This window comes from Polyodon spathula, chromosome 16 (assembly GCF_017654505.1).
Source record: "Polyodon spathula isolate WHYD16114869_AA chromosome 16, ASM1765450v1, whole genome shotgun sequence".
Lineage (NCBI taxonomy): Eukaryota > Metazoa > Chordata > Actinopteri > Acipenseriformes > Polyodontidae > Polyodon > Polyodon spathula.
In genome coordinates, this window is record NC_054549.1 from 23759326 (window position 1) to 23786994 (window position 27669).

Consider the following 27669-nt stretch of genomic DNA (forward strand, 5'->3'; position numbering starts at 1 on the left):
GTGACGTACCCCTTTAAGAATATTTTTCACCACCGACAGTGAAACCCTGCCGACTGTTTCCGGTTCCGGATCGTGAGTTTGTTTGCAGTAGAGATGACCTCTTGGTTAGTGCGGATTTTGCCCGCTTGGTCCCGGGTTCGACTCGGCTCAGTGCCCGGGGCTCGGTTTGTGTCTCAGACCCCGTCTCCTGGAGCCACGGGCAGCCCCGCCGTGTCCGGCCTGAGCCCCGCCGGGCACAATGACGCCCACGGGCATGTGGAGGTCAGCTTGTACGAGAAGGTGAGCCGGGGACATCATTGACTAGCGATACATTTTCAATGTTCTTGCATTTTCCAATGCAAAGTGATTACTCCGTTTCCGTATTGGCAACATTTTGTTTCACATAAAAATGATAAATGTCATTACATGATAAATTAACTTGGTGTCATGACATGGTCTTGGCTACTGATTATATATTGGTGTCAGTTTATCACAGTCTTCATTTTTTGCCATCTCTGCACTCTTCCACTTAGTAGGCCTGGTTGACAGTCCAGGTTACATCCCACAATGAAACTTCCTTGATGATTATGCTTAAAATACTGTTTTAACATCGTTGATTGTAACCTTACAAAACTAGACTGACGCAATAATGGATAAAGGGCACATTGACAGCACAGAGGCAAGTGCATATAATGTGATACAGTACAGAGTAGACTGTATGTTTAAACTGCATGGGACACTTCCCACTATATTATTTTATGTTTTTCAACCATTCTTAATAGGAATACCCAAATATTGTGAATTGTTGCTTTTTTCAGTATTTTTCCCTTCATCCATTTTTTTTTAAATGAGCAACACTTTAAACACTTATTTTTATTATTGATTATTTCTCCTAATGCTAATGATGACACTCACATTAATAGGAAAAAAAAAGTCTGCAAAGTAGGACAGATTAACTTAAAATTAGCACATTCTGATAATGGGCCCAATTGACAAGTTCCTTTCTGCAAATATACCCCCAGTGGTAGTTCCAGTGAAGATGAAACAGCTCCCATGGGAAGTAGTCCGTTCTTTTACACCCTTGTGCTGGAATAAAGCTGTGTTTTATCGGGAAGGGAGTTTCAGCCATTACGTGCCATTGCCCCCCATTTCAGGACGGAGCATTTTTTAAAATATTTTTTTACCTGGCATCTGCCTGTTTGAATTTTCTCTTTAACTATATTGTTATTATAACTTACTCAAATTTTGTTAAGCACAAAAGTCTTAATGTAGTGTACAAACGCAGCTTGCGTTGTGGTGTTTTTCAAAGACAATGTTATTTGGTACTTCATTTTTTTTGGGGAGGTGATTTAAAAGTGAATTAACTTTAATAACGGATTCAAGTTGCCTCCCTCTCCCCTCCCCTCAGAACAGGGATTTCCATGGTTTTCACAAGGACCCCCAAGTGGACGTGTGGAACATGAAAGTAGCCTTCTTCTTTGGAATCTCTGTTGCTATAGTGATCGGAGGCACTTTTGTCCACTATCTACCGGACCATGGGTATGTGAATCTTTCAGAAGATTGTAGCTACATTTTCAATTCTCCATGCAATGCACATATTTACTATACAGGGCTTAAATATGCAGTTTTGATGTTTTAGCAAACATTTATTGTAATTTTCAAACATGATATCCAATGTTTGGGAAGTTACTTTTAAAAAGAGTCTGAGTCTGTTCAGTTTTAACTGGTTATAGCAACCTTTTACTTGGAAACCAGACATTGTTTATGTGACATGTAAGGTTTGACCTGCACTGTGGAAGTGCTTTATACATTAGCCGGAACTTCTTTTTAAATGTAACTAAAATTAAGTGTGTTATTTTATCATTACCTGTCTGAAAAAGAAATCAAGTTACTGTAAAATGTAATCGGATTACAGTAATGTTTTGCTCTGCCACTACTGTTTGTTAGTGAAATCTCCAGACACTCCAAAGTCACCTGGAAAGTGACATTGGAGCAGCAACCAGCTGTCTCCCTTAATGACTGCTTGACCCTGAAAACAGAATGACCTAGGCAGTGCAAGCATTGGACCTTTTGTGCTTACCTGCATGAAATCCTCTGGGTGTGAGAATTTCAATTTCTGATCAGTAATCGGTGATATAGAAACAATAGGTACCCGTGTGTGAAAATGTTAGCCCACTTTGTGCTTTAATTTGGCATCTTAAACAACTAAAGTTTAAATGACTTGCACGTGTGACCTAATAATATCATTAATTCAGTCAGACAATCATTAATTTGTCTGTTTTAACAAGTTTCCAAGATTTTCAGTTCTAGTGGTTTTATTTCATGTGCACAACAAATCAAATGGGGTGGTATAATACTTCTGCACACTACTGTGCTTTTTATTTTTTATTTATTTTTTTATTCTGAATCTTACTTTGGTTTTTCAGAATGAGACAGTGGGCTAGACGGGAGGCCGAGAGACTCATCAAGGAAAGAGAGGCCAAGGGGATCGCTATCCTCGATGGCAATTACTATGACCCCAGCAAGATCATCCTGCCCTCGGCAGGGGAGGAGAAGTAACTGCAGACTCGGCCACAGTGCAGAAATGAACAATTCAACAGTGCAACTTATTTGTTATATAGCTTCCCAATAAACGTCACTTGAACATGTTTTTTATTTAACTTTATTTTATTTGTGGGATCTCGCAGTAAGTAAGGTCCAATGCAAACTAAGAAGTGGCAGTTTTTACCTGCGTTTCAGAATTTTTTTTTTTTTTTTCAGCGTAAGATCTTTTTAGACAAACCTACACTGGAAAAAAATACCTTAAATAGTACATGTGCTATTTGCAAATGGCATTATGTACCTTTAGAAAGGTAATGCTGATGGTGTCACAACCTGTATCTCATATTGTACATCTATCTTTATTCGGTTGAGAATTTTTTGATATTCAGTGATCCTGAGTAAGTCTGATTTGCATTAATTCAAAACCAACATCAGTGTGACTGGTGAATCACTCTGCTCAAATTACACTTAATTTTTTTAAATGGATGTAGTGCTTCATCTAAGAACAGAGATTCTGTGGATTCAGCTGTTTAATTCTGGTTTAAACATACTTTCTTTTCTATGTCCTTTGTTATATAAACAGAATACACCCTGACTGTTCATAGAGTGCTGTGGTTATTTCAGTCAAGCCTTCGAGGGCTTGTGGGTTTTTCAGCTGTCCTCTTTGATGCAGTAACTACAGGACTCCATAAGCGTTCATGGTGCTTCTTCTAATTTAAATATTTAAGTGGCCCCTAGGTGTTCCTCTTGGTAAAGGCATGGCTGTGTGGTGTGCACGGCGAGTCATACAGTCAGGACAGTGCACGCTTCCATTCTTCACTGGGGATTCCACAGGGAGCATTAGCTCTGGCACTCCAGCCAACAGCCATGAACTGAGTCAAGCCACCGGCCTCTGGAGCTCAAAGGCCAGCCTTGTAGGTGTCCGCTTAAGCTCATCAGACACCTGGCCAGTATGGTCCCTTTAGGGACCCTAACAATTGAACTCTCCTTCTCCCTGAAGGAGCGCCAGAGCCAGTGCTCCCTATGGAATTCCCAGTGAAGACCGCAACCTGCACTCTTCTGATTGTATGACGCCCTGCACACCACACAGACGTGCCTTTACCAGGGGAGACCGTCTGGGCTAGATTGATTGGCCGATGTTTATATATATATATATATATATGGAAACAAACTCTTGTAGATCAGTGAAAGTGTATATATTTGCAAGCTGCAGCACCGTCTATGGCAGGCATTTAGAACTGAAGAGCATCCCTAACTTAAGCATCCAGATGTGCAGAATTTAGAAATGCTAAAAGAAACTTAAATTCAATGACAAACTGGAAGTGTTTTACGCATGTATGAAATACAGGTGTATAAAAAGCTGTTTTTGAGTAATTGCAATACAAACAACACAGAATAATAACAAACATCAAATGACGGTAAAAGGACAGTACAAATAAGAAAATACAATTTGAAGCTAATCACTGTGCTGTCCGTTGTGCATACTGTTACAGCATGCAGGTATCGTATTTAAAATATTGCAGCCCGCAGGTGTCTTAATTTTAAAGCAGGGTTTCTGGTGCTACTTTGGGTTAAAAGAAGTTGTTGGTTTCAATATTTGCACTTGTTCTCTCTGGGTCATTTCATCTCAGCGATGTCTTTTAGGTCATGTTACTGGCTGAAAGCATGCCAGTCAATAGGGGAAGAAGCGGATTGATTATAGGCAGGAAAGACGCCAGTGAAGGGGTGGGGACAATTTCACTCTCCAGGTGCCCCAGGAAGTAAAAGCATACCTTGTGTTTTCTTTAACCTAGTGTAGCATCTGATATCATGTTTTGAAATTAAATACATATGTTTGCTATAAAATGTGTTTCTTTTACAACTGCACATTTATAATAGGTGTGGATGGTGGAGAAATTGCAGTGAACTACTTTTTTACTCTAAAGTGACCCAGGATTATGGGGACAGGTCTGTCATATTGTGCAATCAAATACAGGCAGAACTGTCATAGTTTTTCTAGTATGTGTAGAATAGTGGATTCAACAGTTTATGTATTTATTTATTTGGTATTATTATAGATCCTAAACATTACCTTCTATTTCACTTAAGGAAAACACAACGTTCACTTGAGTTCCTGCAAATCAAATTAATGACGGTGACACGGCGTTTATACAAAGGGTGTCGAGTCCACTCAAGGTTTGCTCAAGGGTCTGGCTGCAGGTTTAATTGGTTCGTTTTAACATTTTGGAACAGACTTTGTTTGTATTATACTGATAACATTTTTCAGGAAACACGCAAGCTGGTGTTATCTAAGAGCAATTTTGAGATAATAACAGTATTAGTGTCTCATATTTTTTAAAAACCGAATGTTGCAGGGGTTCACCAACCAGCACTTTCAATGCTAACACTGCCCCATCAGTTTTTGCGTCTGCAGTTTCGGTGATGCTTATCAGTCGGACTGACGTTCGGTAATTGGGCAATTCGACATAGGAGGCGTGCCGCTAATATTCACGATAATTCATTGGCTAACATAGCTGTCTCGTATTAGAAACTCGACGTTTATTGGACATCGTGACCAACAATGAAGTCCACTGTCCTTGGGCACTTTTACCTGTACAACAGAAAAAGAAAAAAACGTGACTAGGGGCACGCTGTCGTTGGCAGTTCCCCTGCCACTCATAAAACATTTGCTTTCTATTGGTCAATTAACCCACGGTGGGGGGGAGGTATTGGCGTGGCAACTGAGCAGGGGGTGTGGCTTCAGAGTCGGACAGGAAAAGAAAAAGGAAGAGAAGATTCTGACAGCGAGAAAATAAAACGGTAAATAAAATGCTGATATATTCACTTGAACTCGAAAATAAGCTTGTTTACAGTGCTGATATTCTGGGGGTGGTTCGTTGAATTGAAAAATGTTAGAAGTGTTGAAAAGGAAGGGTTATCAAATAACAATAAAAAAAGAACACCCCAAAAGTTTAAAATGAAAAGTTATATAACTAACTTTCACCCCAGCCCTGTTCCGGGGTTTATAATTACTCTTTCCAACTGAGGACACAGTTATAATCCCGGTTACATTCCAGAAATTGACCAAAGTAGAAACATTGTTATATATTAGAAGCGTCCAATTGAGAGCTTTACATTTTGTTTTACACGGTTTATAAAAAAAAAAAAATAACTTCAGATTTGAGACGAAACACCAGACAGCGCTGTTACGACTTAGAGTTTATTTGTATTATTCCAGTAAAAATTTATTTTATATATATATATATATATAATATATATATATATATATATATATATATATATATATATATATATATATATATAAAATGCGACCGATGGGTAAAAAAAAAAAAAAAAAAAATGCGACACAGGAATACGACACAAAGAAGTGGGGGAGGGGTGCAGTGCAGTGTGGGACAGCTCTCCACCCGAGACTACATTATGTAATGTTTATACATATATATATATATATAACTAAATGTAATTATGTATGTGATATATATATATATATATATATATATATATATATATATATATATATATATATATATTGGGGGGATAATATATATATATATATATATATATTAAATTATTTATTTATTTTGCCATGAATTTATTTATTTCTTTATTTTTTGTGAGCGGAGCGGTTTGGGTGCGGCGAGTGGGCTCTTTTGGCAGTGAACTGTCGACGGTGGGCGGGATTACTGTGGTTATTGAAAATAAAGTACATTTTTACCAAGGATATATAGCGTTTGTGTGTGTGTGTGATATATGTTTTAAGAACTGAAGTGCAGAATTATATATTTGCCGGGCAGGCCGCGTTTCCGCATCTGTACTTCCGGTTTGCGGCTGAATCAGAGTGAACACAGTACCTTAATTTGAATGTTGCTATACCTTGTTGATATTATTCGTGTAATACCATACAGCAGAATGTGATAATAGTGCGTGAAACAATTTGACACGGATGTTAACTCCCAAACCGTTCCACTCACAAAAGTTGCAATTTAAATTTAGGTAACCTTCCCATAATAAAAGAAGACCCAATACCAGCCCGGATCATTGTGTGTTCAAATTTCTTATGATTGCACGTAGCGGTCCATCTCAGATTGTATTGACTTTGTACAGGAAAGAATGAGGCATTACTCTCATAGCAGCACTAGGGTGGTTAGTTCCATTTCCATCCTAAGAGATTTTGCATGCCCATAACCACTCATGACTGCAGTACGATTGTGTCCTTTACATACTGTGAGATACTTTATTTATTTTATATTGAGTATTTCACCACAATATTTAAAAATTATTTTTCCATGTCATGATTTTTTATTATTCTTATTATTTTTTTAAATAAACAAATTGAAGTGTTTGAAATGTTGCCGTGCCATAACTTTGAAAAAAAAAAACATGTATTGTACAATTATACACACAGTGACTGATGGGGATATACAATTCTTCTTATTTATTGTTTTATTTTGGCACACGCCTTAATCCAAGGCACTTGTACGTGTTAGTGAAGTTGTATATGCAGACTGTCTTCTACACAAATACATGTTGTAGTTTTTCTGACTGGTGGCACACATTCCCAGTATATTTTAACATGCACAGGTTGATAAAATGAAAGGTAACTGCGCTATTGTATAGCTCACACAGTATTTCACATGCAGACTCTGATCAAGTTGAAAGTGTAACAGCAGCACTAATGAAGCCTCTCCTCTTCGCTCTTCTGCACCTGTAGACATGGCTGCAATTCGTAAGAAGCTGGTAATCGTAGGGGATGGCGCTTGTGGAAAGACATGCCTGCTGATTGTGTTCAGTAAAGACCAGTTCCCAGAGGTGTACGTGCCCACTGTCTTTGAGAACTACGTGGCAGATATTGAAGTGGACAGCAAGCAGGTGAGGCTCCAATGAAGGGTTAACTCAGGAGGGACTGCCTGGGCTAAAGTCAGTACTCCTGCATGAAGACTGTATGGGCTCCTGTGATGTTTAGATTTACTATTCTTCCAGTATTTCACTTTTTAATTGCAATGTTTTTATGTTCAGAATTGACTCTGCAATGCCTTGTAGCAGGATGGCTTTGTGGATACATCAGATGCAGGAAGCAGTACTCTGGAAACAGAGACGTGCTGGGCAAATTGGTGCGGCTGCGCATCGTTTATTAAATTAAATCAAAATAAGCAAAACAATGCTACTTTTAAAAAGATACAAAACAAAACGGCATGCGGGCCAAACAAAAGGTTCATAAAAGGTTCATAAAAACCTTAAACCTTGGAGGAACTTATCAGATAACATCATAGTCAGGTTTAAAACCACTGAGCCACACACTTGTCTCTCCCTCCATTGTGTCTTTAGTTAACGACGACTCTTTTCACTCGATTTTCACTTCCCACTTTTGAAAAAGGACGATTTAAACAGTGTGAAACAGTATATTTATTCCAAATAAACCTAACCTGTTTTTTTTTTTTCATGAAGTAAACTGTGGAGTGCTTTGAGGGTGTGTCAGTTCTCTAAGAGGCAGGTTGTAATAAATCTGCTTCCCGTGCAGGTGGAGTTGGCCCTGTGGGACACAGCTGGGCAAGAAGATTACGATCGCCTCAGACCGCTCTCCTACCCTGACACCGACGTCATCCTCATGTGCTTCTCCATCGACAGCCCCGACAGCTTAGGTGAGCAGGTATTTCTGCACCTTCACTGAACACAGTGCCCCCAGAGCTAGGAACAGGGTATTACTGCACCTCCACTGAACACAGCGCCCTCAGGCAGGGCTAGCATTACTGCACCTCCACTGAACACCGCACCCCCAGGGCTAGGAACAGGGTATTACTGCACTTTGACTAAACACAGCTTAGGTGAGCAGGTATTACTGCACTTTGACTGAACACCGCGTCCCCAGGGCTAGGAACAGGGTATTACTGCACCTCCACTAAACACAGTGCCCCCAGGGCTATGAACAGGGTATTACTGCACCTCCAATGAACACAGTGCCCTCAGGGCTTGGAACAGGGTATTGCTGCACCTCCACTGAACGCAGCGTCCCCAGGGCTAGGAACACGGTATTACTGCACCTCCACTGAACACAGCGCCCACAGGCAGGGCTAGCATTACTGCACCTCCACTGAACACAGCGCCCTCAGGCAGAGCTAGCATTACTGCACCTCCACTGAACACAGTGCCCCCAGGGCTAGGAACAGGGTATTACTGCACCTCCACTGAACACAGCACCCTCAGGGCTAGGAACAGGGTATTACTGCCTCTCCACTGAACGCATTGCCCCAGGGTCATTTATTTTATACAAAAGTACAGCCAAATGTGCTAAACAAACAGTGTAGGAGTGAAAAAGTGCAAACTTTTCGGTCAATTCAAGACCATTCTCTGTGTTTAAAAACTGAAAATCTACTTCTATAAATTAATGTCCGTAAAGCCTATATGTTAAACAGATTTAACTATGTTTTGTTGGCTGTACTGTATTTAATGCTTTAGACCCCAAAATTAATAAATAACCTTTATGTAGAGCCTTTTGAGTTTTGGCAAAATTTTGAAATACTGTTTCTGAATTAAGCAATTCACTTTGAATGTTAATGTTGATTATTAAACTTATGAATTTCTAGAAAAACCGTGGCTTTAAAACCGCAATAGTAACATTGTAAAATTCTTAAAGAAAGACTGAAAAGTATAACTGGATGAACAGAAAGGGGGGTCCATTATTTTCTAACCAAATATTTGGTCACATTTATTAATGATCATGTGTATTATTACACCATTCAATGAAATTCTAGAAGCAGGGTCCCATTTTTTAAAACAAAATTCAGCTTATGTGTTTATTTTATTTTATTATTGAAATTGAATTTACCCCAAACAAACAGAAATATGCATGCAAAACACAGAGCTCATACATAAAAATATTTTTCTATACAACAAAAACACCTTCTCTGCAAAAAAAAGTCTCTTAGACGCATCCATCTTTGTTTTGGTTTAACATGGATAGCTTCAAAAGTTCAAATGTGAACATATGTCATTTCCACTTTCAGGTCATAAGTGAATCCCTTCTGTGTATACGGAAGACTGATTTGAGTGTGTTTTGCAGCGCCTGAACAAAAACACGGGCGCTGGCGGGCGTTCCACAGGACAGGCGCTCACTGGCATTCTGGGGTTTAGAGAGTTAACAATGGCCTGTTTCTTCCTGCAAACAAAGCTGGTTGCTGCAGCACAGCACCTCGCTTTGCTTTTTATAACACATCAAAGTAGGCTAAGGCAGCCTTGATAAACCGCTGTCCCCTGTGCTGTGTGTTTGACAGAGAACATCCCTGAGAAGTGGACCCCTGAGGTGAAGCACTTCTGCCCCAACGTGCCCATCATCCTGGTTGGGAACAAGAAGGACCTGCGCAACGATGAGCACACAAGGCGAGAGCTCGCCAAGATGAAGCAGGTATGCAGCCAGAGAAACAAGGACATTATTAACATTCACCAAGGTGAAGCAGGTACACACAAAGAAACAGGCACATTACACTGTAACAAAAAAAAAAAAAAAATTTGTTCCTGGGTAGTAAGTGTTATTTTGTAATTGCTTATGCCTCAAATTAACAATTTACAATTATACTGTAAATACATGACAAAGGTGACTACAAAAGATTTAAAAGTGGGTAGTTTTTCGAGATTTACAATTATACTGTAAATACAGTATAACTGTAAATCTCGAAAAACTACTCACTTCTAAATCTTTTGTAGTCATGTTTGTATTACTTTAGTATAAATACATGTTAATTTGGATTCATATGTTGTTTTTTTCCGACTTTATGTGAACGAAAAGACACACATTTGCCTATTTTCCCATTGGAAATAGTGATATTTTGAAATATCACTGTCCTGGTCGCAAAAGCAAAGTTTGTGGGGAATAATAGCCATTTTCTATACTTTTGAGGCATAAGCAATTAGGAAATAACCCTTACTACCCAGGAACAAAAATTGTGTTACATAGTGTTATTAAACATTCACCAAGATGAAGCAGGTACACACATCTGAAAAACTCTTTATTTAAATTTAGATTCTTGGAACTCCAGGATTTAAACAGAGACAAGGGCACACAAAGGGTAAAGTCAAAGCACACACTTTTATAAAAGTGTTACGCAAACTTACAAAGCAATAAGGAGAGTCCCAGGAGAGGCCCTCAGATTCAGCACATAGAATCGCCACAATGAAAGGCGTCTCAAGCAAAGACTGAGGACCCCCACAACTTATATACCCAACTGCTTATCACAAAAGAGTGCAGGGGCTTCTCCATGACAGTATCATAGAAAGTGTTCTCTTTGCTTAAAGGCAAGTTTCATAGCCTTAATTATGTTAGTACCAGGTTCCTGAACGCCCAGTTTCTTACCTTATCATGCTGTCCAGAAGTACCTCTATGCACCAGCTATGTTACAATTGACATTCCTATTAAAAGACATAATGAACGTTTGTCCCCTGAGGGGCACATAATGTTAAAGGATGTGCTAGTGCCTAAAATGTGTCAGTCCCTTTAGCTATAGATATGAATCCCTTTAAATGCATAAATCAACCCCAACACATTCTTAGAAACAAAGACGTTATTGATGGCTTTTATTTTGCGAACCCCAATTAAACATTCACTCATCAAATAATCACCCTGGTGCACTGTTTGTTAGGTAGCTAACCAGAAGCACATGCTTTTCTTTGCACATTTTTATATGAGTTTTGATGAGAAACAGAAGAATCTAATGATAAAATCTTGGTTTCTAATGATAAAGTATGCTCAGTGCATGTATCATGTTACTATGTATAATAATATACACATGTTTTTAGTTTTTTCTTGTGAAATACCAATAGAGAGTAAGAGAGCATTTATCAGACGCAATGAAGCCTGCTTCCTGTCTACCTATGCAGAGGACAGATGGGTGTAGGATTGCTTTATTCAGGAACACTTGAATGTCTGTTCCTGCTGGGTTGCTTACATCACTGTTTCCAGCAGTTGGGAATGGATGTCTGTGTGCTTCTCTCGTCGTGCCAGGCTGGGTTGTAGTTCTCAAGAGAAGCTATGTTTGCATTGAGATCCCCCTCAGTTTCCCTCAGCTCCTGAGCCCTCTATCTGCCTCTCTCGCCTCAGGAGCCGGTGAAGCCCGAGGAAGGCCGGGACATGGCTAACAGGATCAACGCGTATGGTTACCTGGAGTGTTCTGCCAAGACGAAGGACGGGGTGAGGGAGGTGTTTGAGATGGCCACGCGCGCTGCACTGCAGGCCAAGAAGAGCCGAAGGAAGAACGGCTGCCTCTTACTATAGAAGAGAAGAACAGCAGCCAGCAGAAATGTACCAGCTTCATTCTTCTGTCAATCGCCTTCCCCACTCACCAGCTACCCTGATTGAAAGAGCTGGCGCAGAAAAGTACTCAGAGGTGCTGAACATCAGGCCTTTATACCGTCTTGAGAGGCTCTTATAATGCAGCAGCGCCCTCCCCCAGATTCCCTCTCCCCTCTGGTTGGGTTTGGTGCTAGGTAACCCTTTTCACACAGCATTTGACTCTTAAGTAGCTTCACATTTAATTTAATGTAATTGTATTAACATGTGTTCAGTGATCCTGAGTAGTTTTGGATTCTGTTATAACCGTTTTTACTCTCCAAACCAGCCTTTACTTAGCTTTAAATTTACATTTAGCTTGTCTGGAAAATTCTGTATGTCAGGACTGAACAGCCTTTCTCATTCCATTCAAATCATGTGCCCCCAGTGTAAAACTGCAACCTCCTCTACATCTAAGAGGAGGAGGGGCTAGTTGAAAGGTCACAATGACACGTGATTTGAATCTACTGAGGAAGGCTGTTAAGTTAAAGCATTTAGGATTCTCCAGACAAACTTAAAAGCGAGGCAGAGAAAAAAACTCAATCTTATAGCAGCCCAGAAGCGCTCAAAATGATTGCAAACACTGTACTGTAAAAGCAGTAGCATTGGAAAGTACTTACTCATTTAGGACAATGTGCAGCACTCACAACTGGTTTAATTATTATTATTATTATTATTATTATTATGATTATTGGAAATAAAGTATCAGGGTCAAATTACAGGGATGAAAAGTAGCTGATGTTTCTGTGTAAGCTGTGATGAAATATTTCTGTTTTCTTCTAAACTGTCTTTTCTAAGCTTTTCCTCCTGCCTTAAAATACCTGTGTATGCCCAAAATACTCTACACTTTCATATATCTTTACTTTCATCCCTGAAATTAGATACATAATTGTGACACTAGCTCTGGTCTATCAGGGTTGAAAAACGGTTAAAGGCACTGAATTGAACTGGATAGGTGATGGTGATATATGATACTGTACTGTTTATACTCAGAAATGGAAGTGTTGGTTGGTCAGGTTTTTGTAAATGTATTTTTATGGTTAGTCCAAAGCGTTCACAATGACAACACACAAAAAAAATTTTCTGAATTGAAGCAAGAGCCAAAATTGTGCACCGGTTTTGATTTCCCCTTCAGAACCATGCACAAATTTGTGAAGTCTTTACTCATCCTTACTAAGTGGATTTTAAAGCCACGGTTCTCATTGTGTGTGTCTAACCAGACCTGCCCTGCTGGGTGATTTACTGTCTGTTCCTGGCTTGTGTAGTTTAAGTAGCTACGTGAGCCAGCAGCATTCTCGCAGTGCATAGACCACTTCATAAACATTCCCAAATAATGCATGCTGCAGTGAAGGCTTTTAAAACAGAAAGAAGAAGAATCAGGGGGGATTAGGGCAATTAATAATGAAACATATTTTACTGTGCTTCTTGGGAATAGCTACATAATTTATATAAAGCTCTTCATTGGAAACTGGTCACATTTTTATACCGATGTGTTATTGGAAATGTGGGTCAACTGCACTTCCAGTGCCCACACTTCCCTGCCACATGCCCCTACATTGATACGTGCCTCACTTTGTTTTTCTACTCTTACTCTGTATATTTAACCCTGTGTGGAATTCTACTGGCTTGTACTGTATCAGTAATACTCTCTTTGCACTCTAGAAATTCTACCTTTAAAAAAAAAAAAAAAAAAAAAAAAAAAACATTAAAACAAATAAATATATATATATATATATATATATATATATATATATATATATAAATATATTATATATATATTATAATTTGTACTATTTAACTTTTTTAAAATGTATTGTGCATAACTTCCCCTTTTGTACAAGTGCATCTAGGAAATTCTTCACTTGCTTTTTAAAAGTACTTTAAATACAATAAACGTTTTTTAGGGTATAAAAACAGCTCAAGAGTATCTGTTAACAAAAAATGTGTTTTTCTTCCTCTTATAAAAAAATGTTTAACATGGTCTAGTGCAGGGGTGTTCAATCAAGCACAGTCCTGGAGGGCCATTCTACTCCAGGTTTAACAGGTAAAATGAGATAATAAACTATTTCAGGGTCTGGATGGAAGTTTAATTGGTTCAATTAACCATTTAGATCCCTTTTAAAGAAATGGAAACAGTGCAGTACAATGCCTTATTTGTTTAAAATGTAATGTATGCAGTGGGCTTTATTTGCATGATATTTTGATAAATTGTGTTGTGAATTGTGAAATTTGAATATATTTCAAGTCATTGTTGAAATATCCAAATCTTTGGCTCAGCACTATTTTAAACTAGAGTGGTTGCGTTTTGGTTGATTTTTTATTTATTTATTTTTAATATAAATAAGTACATAAGAGGATACACCATGGAGTACAGCTGTAATTCCACAAATGAGGATGTCCAGATAAGCCCCTTACGAGGCTTACCATATGACTTAATGTACACTAGACCAGTGTGGGGCAGGCTTTAAACTCACGCCGCAGTGCATTCTGGTAAGTGTAGTCCTGCTGTGAAAAGTACCTGAGCCAGGTAAAACGTGCCAGAATGCATTGGGTGAGTTGAAAAACCTAGTGTACATGGAGTCATATGGTAACCCAAACGAAGGCCTCAAGTGGGTTGGTTACAGCTTTCCTCGTGATTGAAGTAACCACAGCACAATATGCTCACTGTTGTGATTATAAACCTCAATTATACAACAACCGGACAGCGCTGACCTGTTGTTTTCTATGGAGATCATCTGTTCTGTCGTTACTCGGTATGGAAAGCACAGCTGGGAGATGATTAATGACACCTGTTCTGAACCCACCGCTTACTGATGAGATGCTTCCCATGGACCATCGAGCCCTGCTCTGAAAAAAATGTCACTTTCAGTGGACTGCAATGATTACTTCAGACAGGTAAATGCGTGTAAGTTGTAGTAAAATAAAGACGTTGACATTGCTGTGGCGTGTTCTTTCCTCTGAAACTCCAGTGAATAAAGACTGAAACCAGAGGTAACGCCACTCCAGTGTTATTATCTGTTAATAAACAGCTGCATTAAACTCCTTAAATTTGCGTCTGCTTGGCAACCCGGCGTAACATAGCCTCTCGTTGGAACTGAAAGAATTCAAGATTGATTCTAATATGGAATGAAATGCACTCAGCTTCCAATTTAAATGCTTCATCTCCAACACATAAGAAATGTGAATATTTTCTGGTCTTACACTTTCAGCACTAAGTTACTTTACGGGAAGACTGGGTACCAAATATAAGTGTTTGGCACTGAAAAATACAAATTGACATATGCATTTTAGTATAGCCCATCGTCTATATAGAAACAGGCATGCCTTGTCACGTGTTTGTGTAATTTGGGTCACTGCAGCACGGCGTAATAGGTCATCATGACCCACTAAAATATCTATTAAAAAGTAACTTGCAAAACACGTTGCTACCATCATTTACTTTGGTGTGCTCCCTGTGGTCCTTATTCCATATACCGACATTCAGTGCTAGCTAGTAGCCTGCTAAGTGCTAGCAGTGCTTTGTGAAACTGGCCCCTGACTGCTTCTATTGTAAAAAGTGCATGACTTTACTCTGAGAAGTCAGCTTGCTGTACAAGACGTTGTTACGCACAAATCTTCAAAGCTCTGAGAGTTACGTTGTTGCATAGTGCTGTCCAAATAAGATACACATTAAATGACCCTTTCCAAAAAAAGCGATTTTAAGGCAGTGTGTAGTACTCTTTTAAATATATATTTAAAGCAAACACATCAGTATTCAATAAGTTCTTGCTTCACATTGTACTGTAGGCTATAAGTGTATATATTGAAAAACGAAAAAAACAAAAACCTGGTACATAAACTGGCACATCCATTAAAAGACTTGAAATACAAATGTACGAGTTTCTGACAAGGTACCATTTTTTTCTGACATTACAAAGGTCACATTTTGGCCGTGCACTGGTTATCATGTTGCCAAGAAAATAGGAAAACAGACATTAAGCCATGGTAACCTTACCAGAGATGGCCAATCCCGGTCATGGAAGGCCGTTCCACTCCATTGTTAACAAGCAAAATGAGATTGGTAACAGTTTTATGGCAGTGGTTTTGAACCTTTAAAAAAAAAAAACTATACCCCTTCATTCTGGAGGTTTCAGCTCAAGCACCCCTTCACAAATTTCGCTCGACTGATAGATACCACCTGGTGTAGGTTGCTCAACAGACAGTGTGCTCTCCCCTGTCTGTCCTGTAATATTTTAACTGCTTTTTGTATTTAAAAACTGTTTTGTATTACTATGTGTGTAAATCAATCGCCCACCGTGGCTTCGGCCCTGTTCCCCTGTTGTACGATATGCGCTGCTCAGGCGTGTGACCACGCAGTCAGAGTAGGCACCATGCACAGCTATTCCAGTGTTTTTTAAATACCGCGGTGCGTAAGACTCTACCCGTGCTACTTCGGTACCACGTGAGTACGGTGCTTATTGACTCTAAACCCACTGCTGCTTCGGCCCTGTCCCCCTGTTGTACACTACGTGCTGCTCAGGTGTGTGACCACGCGGTCAGGGTAGGCACCGTGCCTAGCTTCCCCGATGATTTTTAATACCGTGGTGCGTAAGACTCTGCCCATGCTACTTTGGTACCACGGTGCGCACATTGCCCATTGTCTCGCTGTACCGATACAGGCTAGCGCCACGGTGCTGCACAGTACTCTGTGCACGCGGTGTGCACAGTGCCTGGCGCTGCACGGTACTTGGTGCACGCGGTGCACATCATACCCGGTTCTGCACGGCACACAGTGCTCGGTGCATGCGGTGCTTGGTGTACTCGGTGCATATTACAATGGTGCTACAAGGTACTCACAGCGCTCAGTGCACGCTTTGCGCATGCTATCTATTGTTGCATGGTACTTGGTGCACATGGTGTATGCAGTACTCGGTGCTCCTTAGACCCGGTGCTGTACTTCATTCGGAGCCCACGGTGCTCGGTTCACGCGGTGCACACGTTGTTCAGTGCAAACAGTGGTTTTTCTACCTGTCGCTATGACGGGTAGGGCTGGCTTCCATTGCCTGTGAGGTCTGTGGGACCAATATCCCTCAGGAGGACAGGCACAGCCTGTGCGCTCTGTGCCTAGGTCCCGATCACGCCGCCTTAGCCCTGAAAGGCTCTGCGACATCTGCAAGGCTTTTCAGCCCCGTGTGCTAGCAATTCGCTTGGAGGGAATTGCATGGGGGTGTTCTTCATCCCCCGCAGCGGGCCCCTCCCAGCCACACCTTCCGACGTCATCACAGAGCCTCTCAGGGGAGATCCCCTGTGCACAGGCTTCCGTTGCCTTCGGCTAGACGGGTGAAGAAGTCCCGGCAGGTGTGCGATATCATGGACACCGTGGGCCCCCAGGTGGCACCCCCCCACCCCCACTCCCTGTGCCGGTCGCAGTCTCTGTACCGCCCCCTGATCCCTCCGTGGGAGAGCAGGGAGAGCCGATTTACTGGGCACTCTGTTTGGACGAGGATGCGCTCCCTATCGCCGCCTTATGGGGAAGTCCACATTCCCTCCTTCCCTCTGATATGGAGGTTGAAGAAGAGCCCAAATTCCAGGCTGCTACGGCCTCTAGTTCTGAGGCTGCCTCGGTTACTAGCGCGCCACCACTGGCAGGGTCCGTGCCAGTGCTTATGGGGTGCGTGGCGGCATAACTACTGGTCCTCTGGACAGCGCAGACAGAGCCACACCATTCTGTCTTTCGACCGAATGACGTGGCTCCCCAAGCTCAACCCTTCCCAGATTTCCCCGATTTTATAGAGGAGGTGCGTTCTTCTTGGCACCACCCAGCCACAGCGCTGGTGCAATTGAGACATGGTTCTCCTCTGGCCTCGCTGGAGGGTGCAGAGAAGCTGGGCCTGGTAGGGTTTCCCCCTGTGGACTCCACCATTGCAACCTTGGTTAAGGCTCCGCCAGTGGGAGGTATGCCCAAGGACCCAGTGTGCATGTACCTGCAGTGCAGGGTTAGGAAACACACGTCCGGAGAGTTTATGTGGCGGGAGCCCAAAGTACCCGCTGAGCTAACACATCCAGCATGCTAACTGTGAACTTGGATGGGATTTTGCGTGATGCCCCGCTCCCACAGCTGGTGGCCACGGAGTTGCAATTACTATCGCATACGTTGCTCCAGATCTCCGGCCTGCAGGTGGGTTTAGTGGTCACGCGCAGACAGCTGTGGCTGTCGCAGGCGTGGGTGCCTGATGCTAATAAGGCCACACTGTTGGATGTGCCCACATCACTAGGCCACACCTTTGGCCTGGCAGTGGAGGAGATCCTGAAGCAGTCTCTTAGGGAACGAGAGGCGTCGAGACAAGTAGCTGCGTTGCTCCCTCCCCTCCAACTCCGGCGTGGGTCAGGTCGAGCCACTGGCACTCTACTCCGATGTGGACAGTCAACCGGATGGTGCCAGTTCCCACAGCCCTGCCAGGTGACATTAGGTATCGCCTACAGGCCTCATCTCAGACGAGAGGCAGGACCCTTCCTCAACGTGGTGGGCGTGGCCGTAGCCAGCCCACACAGCAGCAACCTAGAAGGTGGTTCCAGGGTTTCTGTCCTAGCCCCGCCTCAGCCCCAGCCGCCCCAGCAGGACCCCTGAGGGCTGGCGGCCTCAGACCCAATTCACGGCACAACAGCTGCACTACTGGTGCGCTTGCACCTCCAATGTGTGGGTGCTTTCAAATGTACAATACAGTTACGCGCTTCAGTTTTGCTTGGGACCTCCTCCTTTTTGCGGCATCACAACTGTGTGCATGACAGATCCGTTTCAGGCCTCAGTGCTCCAGACCGAAGTGGCAGCCTTGCTGGACAAGCACGCCATTCGTCTCGTAGATCCCACCTCTCTCGGAGAGGGGTTCTACTCGAGATACTTTCTGTTACCGAAGAGGGACGGTGGCTTTCGCCACATCCTGGACCTGCAGTTTCTCAACCGGTTTCTGAAACAGAAAGGGTTCCACATGCTGACTCATCATCACATAGTCCAGTCTGTCCAGATGCTCATTTTCACATTCCCATTCGTCCACAGCACAGGAAATCTCTCCACTTCGCCTTCAGGGCAGCGCGTACTACTTTTCCGTGCTGCCATTTGGCATCTCTCTAACTTCCCGTACATTTTCAAAGTGCGCAGACGCTATCCTCGCCCCCTTGCGGCTGCAAGGAGTCAGAGTGATGAATTACCTCGATGACTGGTTGATCTGTTCCCAGTCACGGGAGGGAGCGTTGGCCCACACGACGCTAGTGGCGGAGCATCTAGTGAGGCAGGGCCTCACCATCAACGATGCCAAGAGTCGGCCATCACCGGTGCAGTGCATAACGTATGTGGGGCTCCGGCTGGACTCTACAGCACCACCTCTCCCTGTTTCGACAGGGATCGAGGGTGCCCCTTGTTTTGTGCCAGCAACTACTGGGTCTGAAGGCAACAGCGGTATTAGCCATCGAGCTGGGTTTATTACTCATGCACCCGCTACAGGTGTGGCTCAATGCATTCCGGTTACATCCTAAACACGACAGGCACCATCGGCTGACAGTGTGCTTCGCGTGTATGGCGGCCCTGTGCTGGTGGAGGATTCCCTTTCACCTGTGCCAAAGCGTCCGAATGGGAGTGGTTTATAACCGCAGGGTGATGACGATGGACGCCTCCAACTCAGGTTGGGGTGCAGTCTGCAAAGGCAGAGAGGTCAGCGGACCCTGGTCGGGCCGTTGGACGTCCCTGCATATCAACATGCTGGAAGTGCAGGTGGTGTTTCTTGCCCTCCAGCACTTCCTACCCGTGGTGCGGAACAGACATGTGTTGATCCGCACAGACAATACATCAGTGGTGGCGTATGTCAACCACCAGGATGGCCTTTGGTCCCCGGGGTTGCATAGCCTAGCCTTCAGGTTTCTGATTTGGGCCCAACAGAACCTACTGTCCCTTTGGGCGACGCATGTTCCGGGCGTGGAGAATCAGGCAGCGAACCTCCTCTCGAGGGAGGGCCCGCATTTGTCGGAGTGGCGGCTCCACCCTCAGGTGGTGGACCGCATTTGGGAACGGTTCGGGAGAGTGCAGATCGATCTCTTCGCCTCGGCGGAGACAACACACTGCCCCCTACGGTACTCCCTTCACCGCTGTGGCGGTCCACTCGGCGTCGACGCCCTAGCCCATGTATGGCCCAGAGTGCTCCTTTACGCATTCCCGCATCTGCCATTGCTCCTGGCCTTTCTCGAAAAGGTCCGGTCAAAGAAGGCGTCAGTTCTCCTAATGGCCCCCAGATGGCCCAGGAGAATCTGGTTTTCATCCCTGGGCCATCATGGGTCTGGCCTCTGAAAGGGACCGCTGGTCCCTTCACGTCCATTGTCAGTAGAACATAACAACCAATGTGAAAAATCAATGCTGTGTCAGACTCAATCAATAAAACTGCTCTATTATTTTCAAAACGTCATGTACACAGATTCATTCCTTTACAGATGCACAGAGTCAAGATTCACGATTTGGGAATCTAATAATCCAAAAGGGTCTGCACTGTAAATGTTTATCACGTTACTATTCAATTTTTTTTTGTTTACATTATCACAAACATTAACCTTAAGATAAAACTAAAATAACTAACAATTATTTGTAAAACTAACTATAAAACGTTTTATTATAGACAACATAACATTACCCAAAGTGGCTTGATATAACTTTCTGTCGCAGTGCACTTGTATAGGCTATTCTGAGTTTTCTTCCTTGGTTCTTCTTTTGCAAGTAAGAAATGTATCGTTTTTTGATCTGGATGTACTGTGTCAAACACCAAAAACAAATCCAGCGAGCCGCTATTGCTGTCAGTACAATGCAGACGCGCTTATGAGTGTATAGGTGGTTTATTATATTTATTTGGAAGACCCATTTATCCATGAAACTATAATCAGGCTGCTAAACAAAATTGAAATACGTATGCACAGTGATTTAGAGATAACAATATAAAACACCTCTATGGTTTTATTATGGCAACCTTTCATAGGGGAAAAAACAGATTTGAAACATGTTGTTGTTATTCTGGCAAAAAAAAAGTGTGTTTCTCTTTGTAACACACCAAATTTTGTTCAAGCCCGTATCCTAAGAACATTTCGTGATTAAGCGATTCACTTGATATGTGAATAACATTATTTACGCTGATGTAGTTGTGCAAATTTGATTTAATAAATAAATAAATAATACAATATACTGTTTTTCTGATCAGCAGCTACATCAATCACTGTCTCGGGATACAGAAAATGCCGAGCTTGGTCAATAAAAAAAACAATAGAACTAGCCAATCAGAAACGAGTTAGTCAAGGCGGGTTGAAATGATCGATGCACACACTATCCAATACCATTCAATGTTCTCTTAAAGGTGAGGATTGAAGCCAATAAGAGAGGAAAACATCGGCGTGAGGCAGCCAGGCAGAAATGGTTGATATAATTGCAACAAATCAGGGGTACAATAGAAAACGCTTCCAAACGTGTTGACCAATGTATTCTCGGACCCCTCCTCCCCTCCCCTAGACGTGTGCCCCGCCCTGGATGTTAGCCATTTTGTCTCGAGAACCGTTTCGTGGAGTAGAAGGAGGTTGGATGTTTAGGTTTTCACATTTACTTATTTATTTCACAATATTGAGATTTTTTTGGTCCTTATCTGTGGAAAAGACGTATAAGTGCGTTAAGTAAAAGGGTAAGCATGTCGTCATCTTAATGTTGTAGCATGTTGTTTGTAACTGCGTTTTTAGTAGTTGTTTGCAGTGTGTTCTCATCTAACAAGCGGGACTTGTGTGGCTGCTTAATGCGATGTTTTCACAAGATTTCAAATGCAGCAGTGCTCAAAGGCACGTTTACAAACACGAAACCGCTCGGAATCACTATTGAGTAGCGGTACGTTTCCAGGTCTTGTAGTACGTACGGCCATGTAGTGCACGTTTACGTGTTTTTTTCTTGTTTTTTTTTTTCTTAGTTGTACTGTATGTGGCCTTTTAATTAAACAGAAATGTGTTATCTTACACAACAGTAAGGCCAATATATCAAAAACGTATACAGCATTTAAATGTTCACTATTTATAAAAACAAGTACTGTATTAAAATGTTCGTCATGGAATTTCTCAAACCCGTAGAGCAGCAGCTGTACTTTCAGGGGAAGGGCTACAGTGCGCTCCTTGGAAGTACTTCTGACTTACTGTACAGTGCACTGTCCATGTCATTCAGAGTGAATCAGAATGATACAAGTCAATAGGGGTACGGCTGATCATTAGCCCTGTTTCACTGTCCACAATACAGTCTAGAGTGCAAAGAAGAGCCACCAGAATTATCCTGCCTTTAAAAGGCATATCATATGCAGACAGGCTAAAAGAATTGAATCTATTCGGTCACGAACAAAGAAGACTATGCTGCTATCTGATTCAAGCATTTAAAATTCTAAATGGTATTAACAATGTCAACCCAAGGGACTTCTTCCACCTGAAAAAAGAAACAAGGACCAGGGGTCACAAATAGAGATTAGACAAAGGGGCATTCAGAACAGAAAATAGGAGGCACTTTTTTACACAAAGAATCGTGAGGGTCTGGAACCAACTCGTTAGTAATGTTGTTGAAGCTGACACCCTGGGATCCCTCAAGAAGCTGTGTGATGAGATTCTGGGATCAATAAGCTACTAACAACCAAACGAGCAAGGTGGGCCGAATGGCCTGTAAAATTTCTTATGTCTATATAATGCCAGACATGCAGCCAGTCCCATTCCACCACTACAGTACTCTGCATCTAAATGAATACTAATGAAATTTGACAGCTTTACACTGGAACGTAGCTGTGATCTATTCTGCTTCATCAAAACATTGGCAATGAATGCTAGCTACACTGGTGTTTTTGCAGTGTGATTGTTAATGTAGACTTAAACTTTGTTTTTGTCATGCATTACGTTTCCCACGCGCACAATTGTAACAAAATAAATTGTCGAGAACAAAATGATAAAAATAGGGAAAATGTTTTTAAAAAAATGTGAACCCAGCAAAATAAATATTTACTTTTATGGGCCAGTTTTTGTTGTTGTTTGTACAGTCATTCTGCCAGAACTATTCCATAATTATATGGGAACATTTTTCAAAAGGACAAAGGTTGCGATGTTGCAGTATTCACATTCAAGACTACTTTTTGCACCAAGTCATTCAATGTCCCCTCTTTCACAGCAATTTTTAAAAGATTGAATCTCAGTAAAGATTTTGAAAATTTAAATTTGGTTGTGCCTGAAATAAACTGAACATGTCGGTGAACCAACAGATCATATGTAGTGATAGTGTTAGTAATTCAAACTACACTAAAATATGTTAAAACCTTGGTCATGCCTTTAAATGTAAGTACGTGGATGTAAATGAGTTTGTTCTTTGCTCATACCCTGATGTGAGTCTATAGGCCCTGTTTCATTGTGATATGTCTAGTTTGAGAGAGAGAGGTGCTTGTTTTTCAGGGCGAGTGAAAGCAGGGTGTGTCGGGGGTTTGTAGAGACGGGTGTCCTGCTGGAAGCAGCTGCCTGAGGGAGGGGATGGAATACGAGAGACGGTAAGCCACTACTGCTGTGTGGAGGTGAACCCATTCAGCAAGCTTACATGCACTCCAGCTATTTATTATTTACACAACAGTATGGTTCTAGCATGTCAAAATATGTATTTAACTTTTTTGTTATTCATCAAACAAGTCTTAAAATATGCTGCTGCCCCTTTTATTCAGAGTGAATCATTTTGCTATTAAAATAATAAACATCGGTATGGGTTAGTGTCCTCTATACTGCAATATGGTGCAAGTAAGTATATTCTGCATGTTGTGTGCACATGGTATGGAATAAGCAATTTCTCCAGAATCTCGTGTACCCAGATGAAGTTCTGTTTGCATACAATGTCTTCTGGGAAAATTCCTCCAACATGCTGGCAGGACTCTGAATTGGCACAAAAAGGGCAAAGCCAAAATTTTATTTTTAATCCGGGTCTGGTGACCGAAAGAAAATACTTCCGGCAATACACAACAATGTGTAATGCGTGGCGCCAAATAAACAGGTTTACAGTCCCAAACAATAATCGTTATCCGCCCCACAATACTAAAACGCGGTCACCGGTCCAGGGTGTGTGTATTAGTGCTCGTGGTGGGTGATAACAGGCTATTTTGTGACAGTTCGTGAAGTGCAGTTGTGGCTTGTGCTGGCCCAAAAGCGACAGCTCTGGAAACGTGTTTAGCTGTCTGGTGGTTCAACAAACAAAACAATTACTAACAACACGAAAAACAAACACTCACAAATATTCTTTTCACAATAATGTTTCTCTGTCAGTTACTACTGCGGCTCTCTCAGTCCTTCCAGGTATATGCACACAACCCAAGCAAAAGAAAAGATTACTGATTCTTCGGCCCCCTTTATTTTATCATGCATGACCCCTTGGTAAACGATTGCAGCTGCTTTTATTTCTTGCAACAGAGTCTCGCCTTCATCCAGGCTTACCGATTTCCCGACCCTGAAAATGAACTGTCAGGCCAGCCCATCTCAAGACTTTCCCTTTCGCTGTTTTGTGCTCTTACAGGTCGGGAGGGAGATTTCCAACCAGAACGTCGCAGCAATTGCTGCATGGCCGCTATTAATTTAGAGCCCTTTGCTGCATACTGCAAAAGGGAATCGGCATACTGCTTGCACCACATGCAAATGCAGCATACTTGTATTCAGAATATGTAGAATGTGCTTTTTTTATTGTTTTTATATTTTGCAAAAGTATTCTGCGCATTCAATATGCAGAATCAGAATTTTAAATGCTTGTAAGTGTGCAGATTGTACATCAGTAAATCACAAAGCTGTGTTGCGCTTTGCAATGCTGCCCCTTGTAGAGCATCGATGAGGAACAGGAGTGTGTTTCGTTGTTCTCAAAGATTTGCATCACATTTGTTGTGTAAGCTGTTAGTAGAATGAAAATACAGCATGACACAGTAACTTTTGCTGTGTGAGCTCTTTGAAGATAGTTTTCTTCATAGTTTTCATCATCAGGGAATCTTGCGAAACTGCATACACATCTTGATAATTATAGGACATCCTTTTAAATCCTGTTAGATTCTAAAGTTTCTTATATTATTTAATAGGATTAAAAACAAGTTCTTATAGGAATAATTAAATTCCTATATGATCCTATAGGACTTTTCAATTTCTGAAGAATTCCTGTACAACTTTCTATAGGATTTTTTCACCATGGTTATATTTGTATAATTTAAATATTTATATCCTTGCAGCACTTGACAGTTTAGGTTATTAATGGAAAATGTCTGAGACATATAGAACATTTAATGTTATTAGTTGTATTGATTAATAATTTATAAACTTTCTTAACACTTGGTTTTAAATTTCAATATTTTATACTATTTATCTAGCTAGCTATCTGTTTTGTCTTGTGAACTTTGTTGTTTTCCGTGTATATCCTGCCATAAGGTGATGTTATCAGCAAGCGTGGAATGAATTTCCATTGTTATGCAGATGACACTCGGCTATAATTGTCTTTGGATCCAGGCAATCCTTCTGCTGGGGTGCTGTTAGCTGCTACTCTTTTTCATCTTTCTAGATTTCTTGCTCACGTGGGTAGACTAGATTAATCGATCAATGATTTATATAGTGCCTTTCATAGTGGACCACCAACCAAAAGCACTTTACAGAGGTAGGATGCATCAGGGTTCTTGTCAACGCTGTTGAGCTTAACGGACTGTTACGTTGTTACTTGGAAAAATGACTCTGTAATCAGGCCGCTACTCTGTTTTCGGTTTGCGTAACAGCCAAAAAATAATAATAATGATAATGCTGTGAAACATTGTTGATTTTATATGAGACTTTGTGAGAAATTGGTTTACTTAAAATACTTGTTTCAGCTCTCAATACTCTTCAATGGGTTGGTTGTGACAGCATGTTCTTTAGTTTGGTGCATGTAATGTATGCGACACAGAGATGAGATTGAACATCACTGAACTTTATTAGCACAGTCCCCCCTGTTGACAGATGAGACTAGATCCTGGGTGCGCCCCTGATACACAGCTGTGTAATAGCTATGTATCACAAAAAACTAAGTACGCATGCACTAATACATGCATATATGCATACAACACTTGTGTGTGCAATAGATAGATAGATATTGCACATAAAAGTGTGCATGTGGGAGCTATAAACAAACTCAAATATAAGCAAAGTTTGCATTCTAAAGAAATTGAGTACACAGAAAGCTAAACTATGGAAGAATGCAGTAAACTGTTTTAATCGTAAATACAAGCTAAGTATAATTTTACCTTGCAGTGTAAGAGAAGCATGCTCTGCTTTTGTCTTGGCTATCCTGCAACTCATTTACTTTTATACTTATGATTTACAGAAATTACCAGCTTGTTTTTAATCTGAGAGCACATTGAAAATCAACACATTATAGCGTTTGGCCCCCTTGTGCAATTGTCACTTTTTCCCTCCTAAAGATGAATCTGCTCAGAAATATTAAGGCCAAATAAAGGTACTATTCTTAGTGTTTGCATAGCAGTAAGTGTACAGTTTAGACCAGTGTATTTCAAAACAGTTTTCACTGTCTCTTACATATACATTATTATAAAATAGTGATGGAGGTCTTATGATGGCTTTTAATTGGTTACAAAAATTTCCAGTATGTTCAAGTGTAAACATGTAGGAATTAAAGAGGTTTAATTAACAATATAATTGGACTCCCCTTAAATCAGCTCTAGGATATTGTGGTGTTTTGCATTGATAAAGCGCAGACTAGACTAACTGTGTGATCATTTTTTCCCCTCCCTTGTAAAGCAGTCTCTCTCTGACTAGAGGCGGCCGGGGAGACCGCATGGGGCGCTACGGCAGCGAGGCTCCAGATCACGATTACCGAGACATGGACTACCGGAACTATGGGCACGATGAAATGCACCGGGACTACGAGGACTTCGAGAGAGAAGAGCGAAGCTTCAGAAGGGAGAAGAGGGGGAGAGAATTCGGCAACGCACTTGCAGGCACAGCGTTCGGCAGGGAAGGCCGCGCTTTCCGGCGTTTTGCCCGGGAGGATGAGCACCTAAACGATTATGACTCATACGCAAGAGAGGACTGTGCCCGGGAGTTTGGCGCGTTCGAGAGGGAGGACCGGTTGCTGGAGTATGATGCCAGGCTCAGGGGCCTGCGGCCGTTCGGCAGAGCTGGGGACCCCATCCCCACTCCTGGGAAGTACAGAGACGAGGAGGGGTATGGGACTGTCCCAGAGTTCAGGGAGAAGTACAGCTCGTTTGGGAGAGGAGAGGAGCTGGGCAGCCGCGGCGGTGGTCGAAACAGCGCCCCCCCAGTCCAGGAGGACTACAGCACACTGCAGAGGGATGCCAATGCTGGAGAGCAGGTCGGGGATTACAGTGGTTCTGATAAACCTGAGGTGAGTGCTTCTGAGTGCGTTGCAGGGTTAGACACTGGGTGTGTTAAGTAACTGACCGTCTCGGAGTGAGAATTTTTCCACTCGCTCAGATCACAAATGAAAACCAATGATTAAGGGGGACTGGAACTGAGCATGCCTTTAAGTGGGTTCTTTCACTAATCTGCTCAGTTACTTAACGAACACACTAACAATGAACTTTCACCCAATCCTGGAGTTCAGAACTACCTGCCATTGAGCTTAAGTGACTTGGTGCACTATGCAGTTTCCTGTAGTGTAGTGTTTGTCCTGTAAATGGATGTTTTAGCAAGGGCAAGCTATACAGCTATAGCTGAAACCTTTGCATCACCCTATAAAAATAGCATTTTGCCTCAGTCAAATTAAACCTGCTGAATATTGTTACATTAACATACTGAGTTACATA

At 41.9% G+C, this 27669-nt stretch overlaps 3 protein-coding genes across 9 annotated transcripts in view; all 3 read left to right on the plus strand.

The window, feature by feature from the left end:
- Window positions 1-74: 74 nt before the first annotated feature.
- Window positions 75-2627, plus strand: ndufb11 (NADH:ubiquinone oxidoreductase subunit B11). The gene is made up of 3 exons (XM_041273256.1): window positions 75-279; window positions 1388-1518; window positions 2406-2627. Exons 1-3 carry the CDS (start codon window positions 94-96, stop codon window positions 2536-2538), a joined length of 450 nt encoding a protein of 149 aa, XP_041129190.1. The 5' UTR covers window positions 75-93; the 3' UTR covers window positions 2539-2627.
- A 2585-nt stretch (window positions 2628-5212) lies between these two features.
- Window positions 5213-11784, plus strand: LOC121328543 (rho-related GTP-binding protein RhoA-C). The gene is made up of 5 exons (XM_041273255.1): window positions 5213-5319; window positions 7232-7389; window positions 8039-8159; window positions 9789-9919; window positions 11609-11784. The coding sequence occupies exons 2-5, from the start codon at window positions 7234-7236 to the stop codon at window positions 11780-11782; spliced, it is 582 nt and encodes a 193-aa protein (XP_041129189.1). The 5' UTR covers window positions 5213-5319; window positions 7232-7233; the 3' UTR covers window positions 11783-11784.
- A 9586-nt stretch (window positions 11785-21370) lies between these two features.
- The window catches only part of rbm10 (RNA binding motif protein 10), a 49337-nt gene continuing 43038 nt past the window's right edge, over window positions 21371-27669 (plus strand). For 4 of the 7 annotated variants that reach the window (XM_041274365.1, XM_041274367.1, XM_041274370.1 and 1 more), the window contains exons 1-3: window positions 21371-21516; window positions 23297-23388; window positions 26642-27248. In XM_041274365.1, coding sequence (XP_041130299.1) covers window positions 23372-23388; window positions 26642-27248 — 624 coding nt within the window. In that variant the 5' untranslated portion in view covers window positions 21371-21516; window positions 23297-23371. The remainder of the gene's footprint in view (window positions 21517-23296; window positions 23389-26641; window positions 27249-27669) is intronic. The other 3 variants (XM_041274366.1, XM_041274369.1, XM_041274368.1) reach the window with 3 other exon arrangements.

What these genes read in the sequence shown, in the direction of transcription:
- ndufb11 (XM_041273256.1), top strand. Translation starts at nt 94, where the DNA reads ATGACCTCTTGGTTAGTGCGGATTTTGCCCGCTTGGTCCCGGGTTCGA. An exon ending in AGGTCAGCTTGTACGAGAAG is followed by an intron (nt 280 to 1,387) that starts GTGAGCCGGGGA and finishes CCCTCCCCTCAG; the next exon opens with AACAGGGATTTCCATGGTTT. An exon ending in CACTATCTACCGGACCATGG is followed by an intron (nt 1,519 to 2,405) that starts GTATGTGAATCT and finishes TTGGTTTTTCAG; the next exon opens with AATGAGACAGTGGGCTAGAC.
- LOC121328543 (XM_041273255.1), top strand. Translation starts at nt 7,234, where the DNA reads ATGGCTGCAATTCGTAAGAAGCTGGTAATCGTAGGGGATGGCGCTTGT. An exon ending in TTGAAGTGGACAGCAAGCAG is followed by an intron (nt 7,390 to 8,038) that starts GTGAGGCTCCAA and finishes CTTCCCGTGCAG; the next exon opens with GTGGAGTTGGCCCTGTGGGA. An exon ending in CGACAGCCCCGACAGCTTAG is followed by an intron (nt 8,160 to 9,788) that starts GTGAGCAGGTAT and finishes TGTGTTTGACAG; the next exon opens with AGAACATCCCTGAGAAGTGG.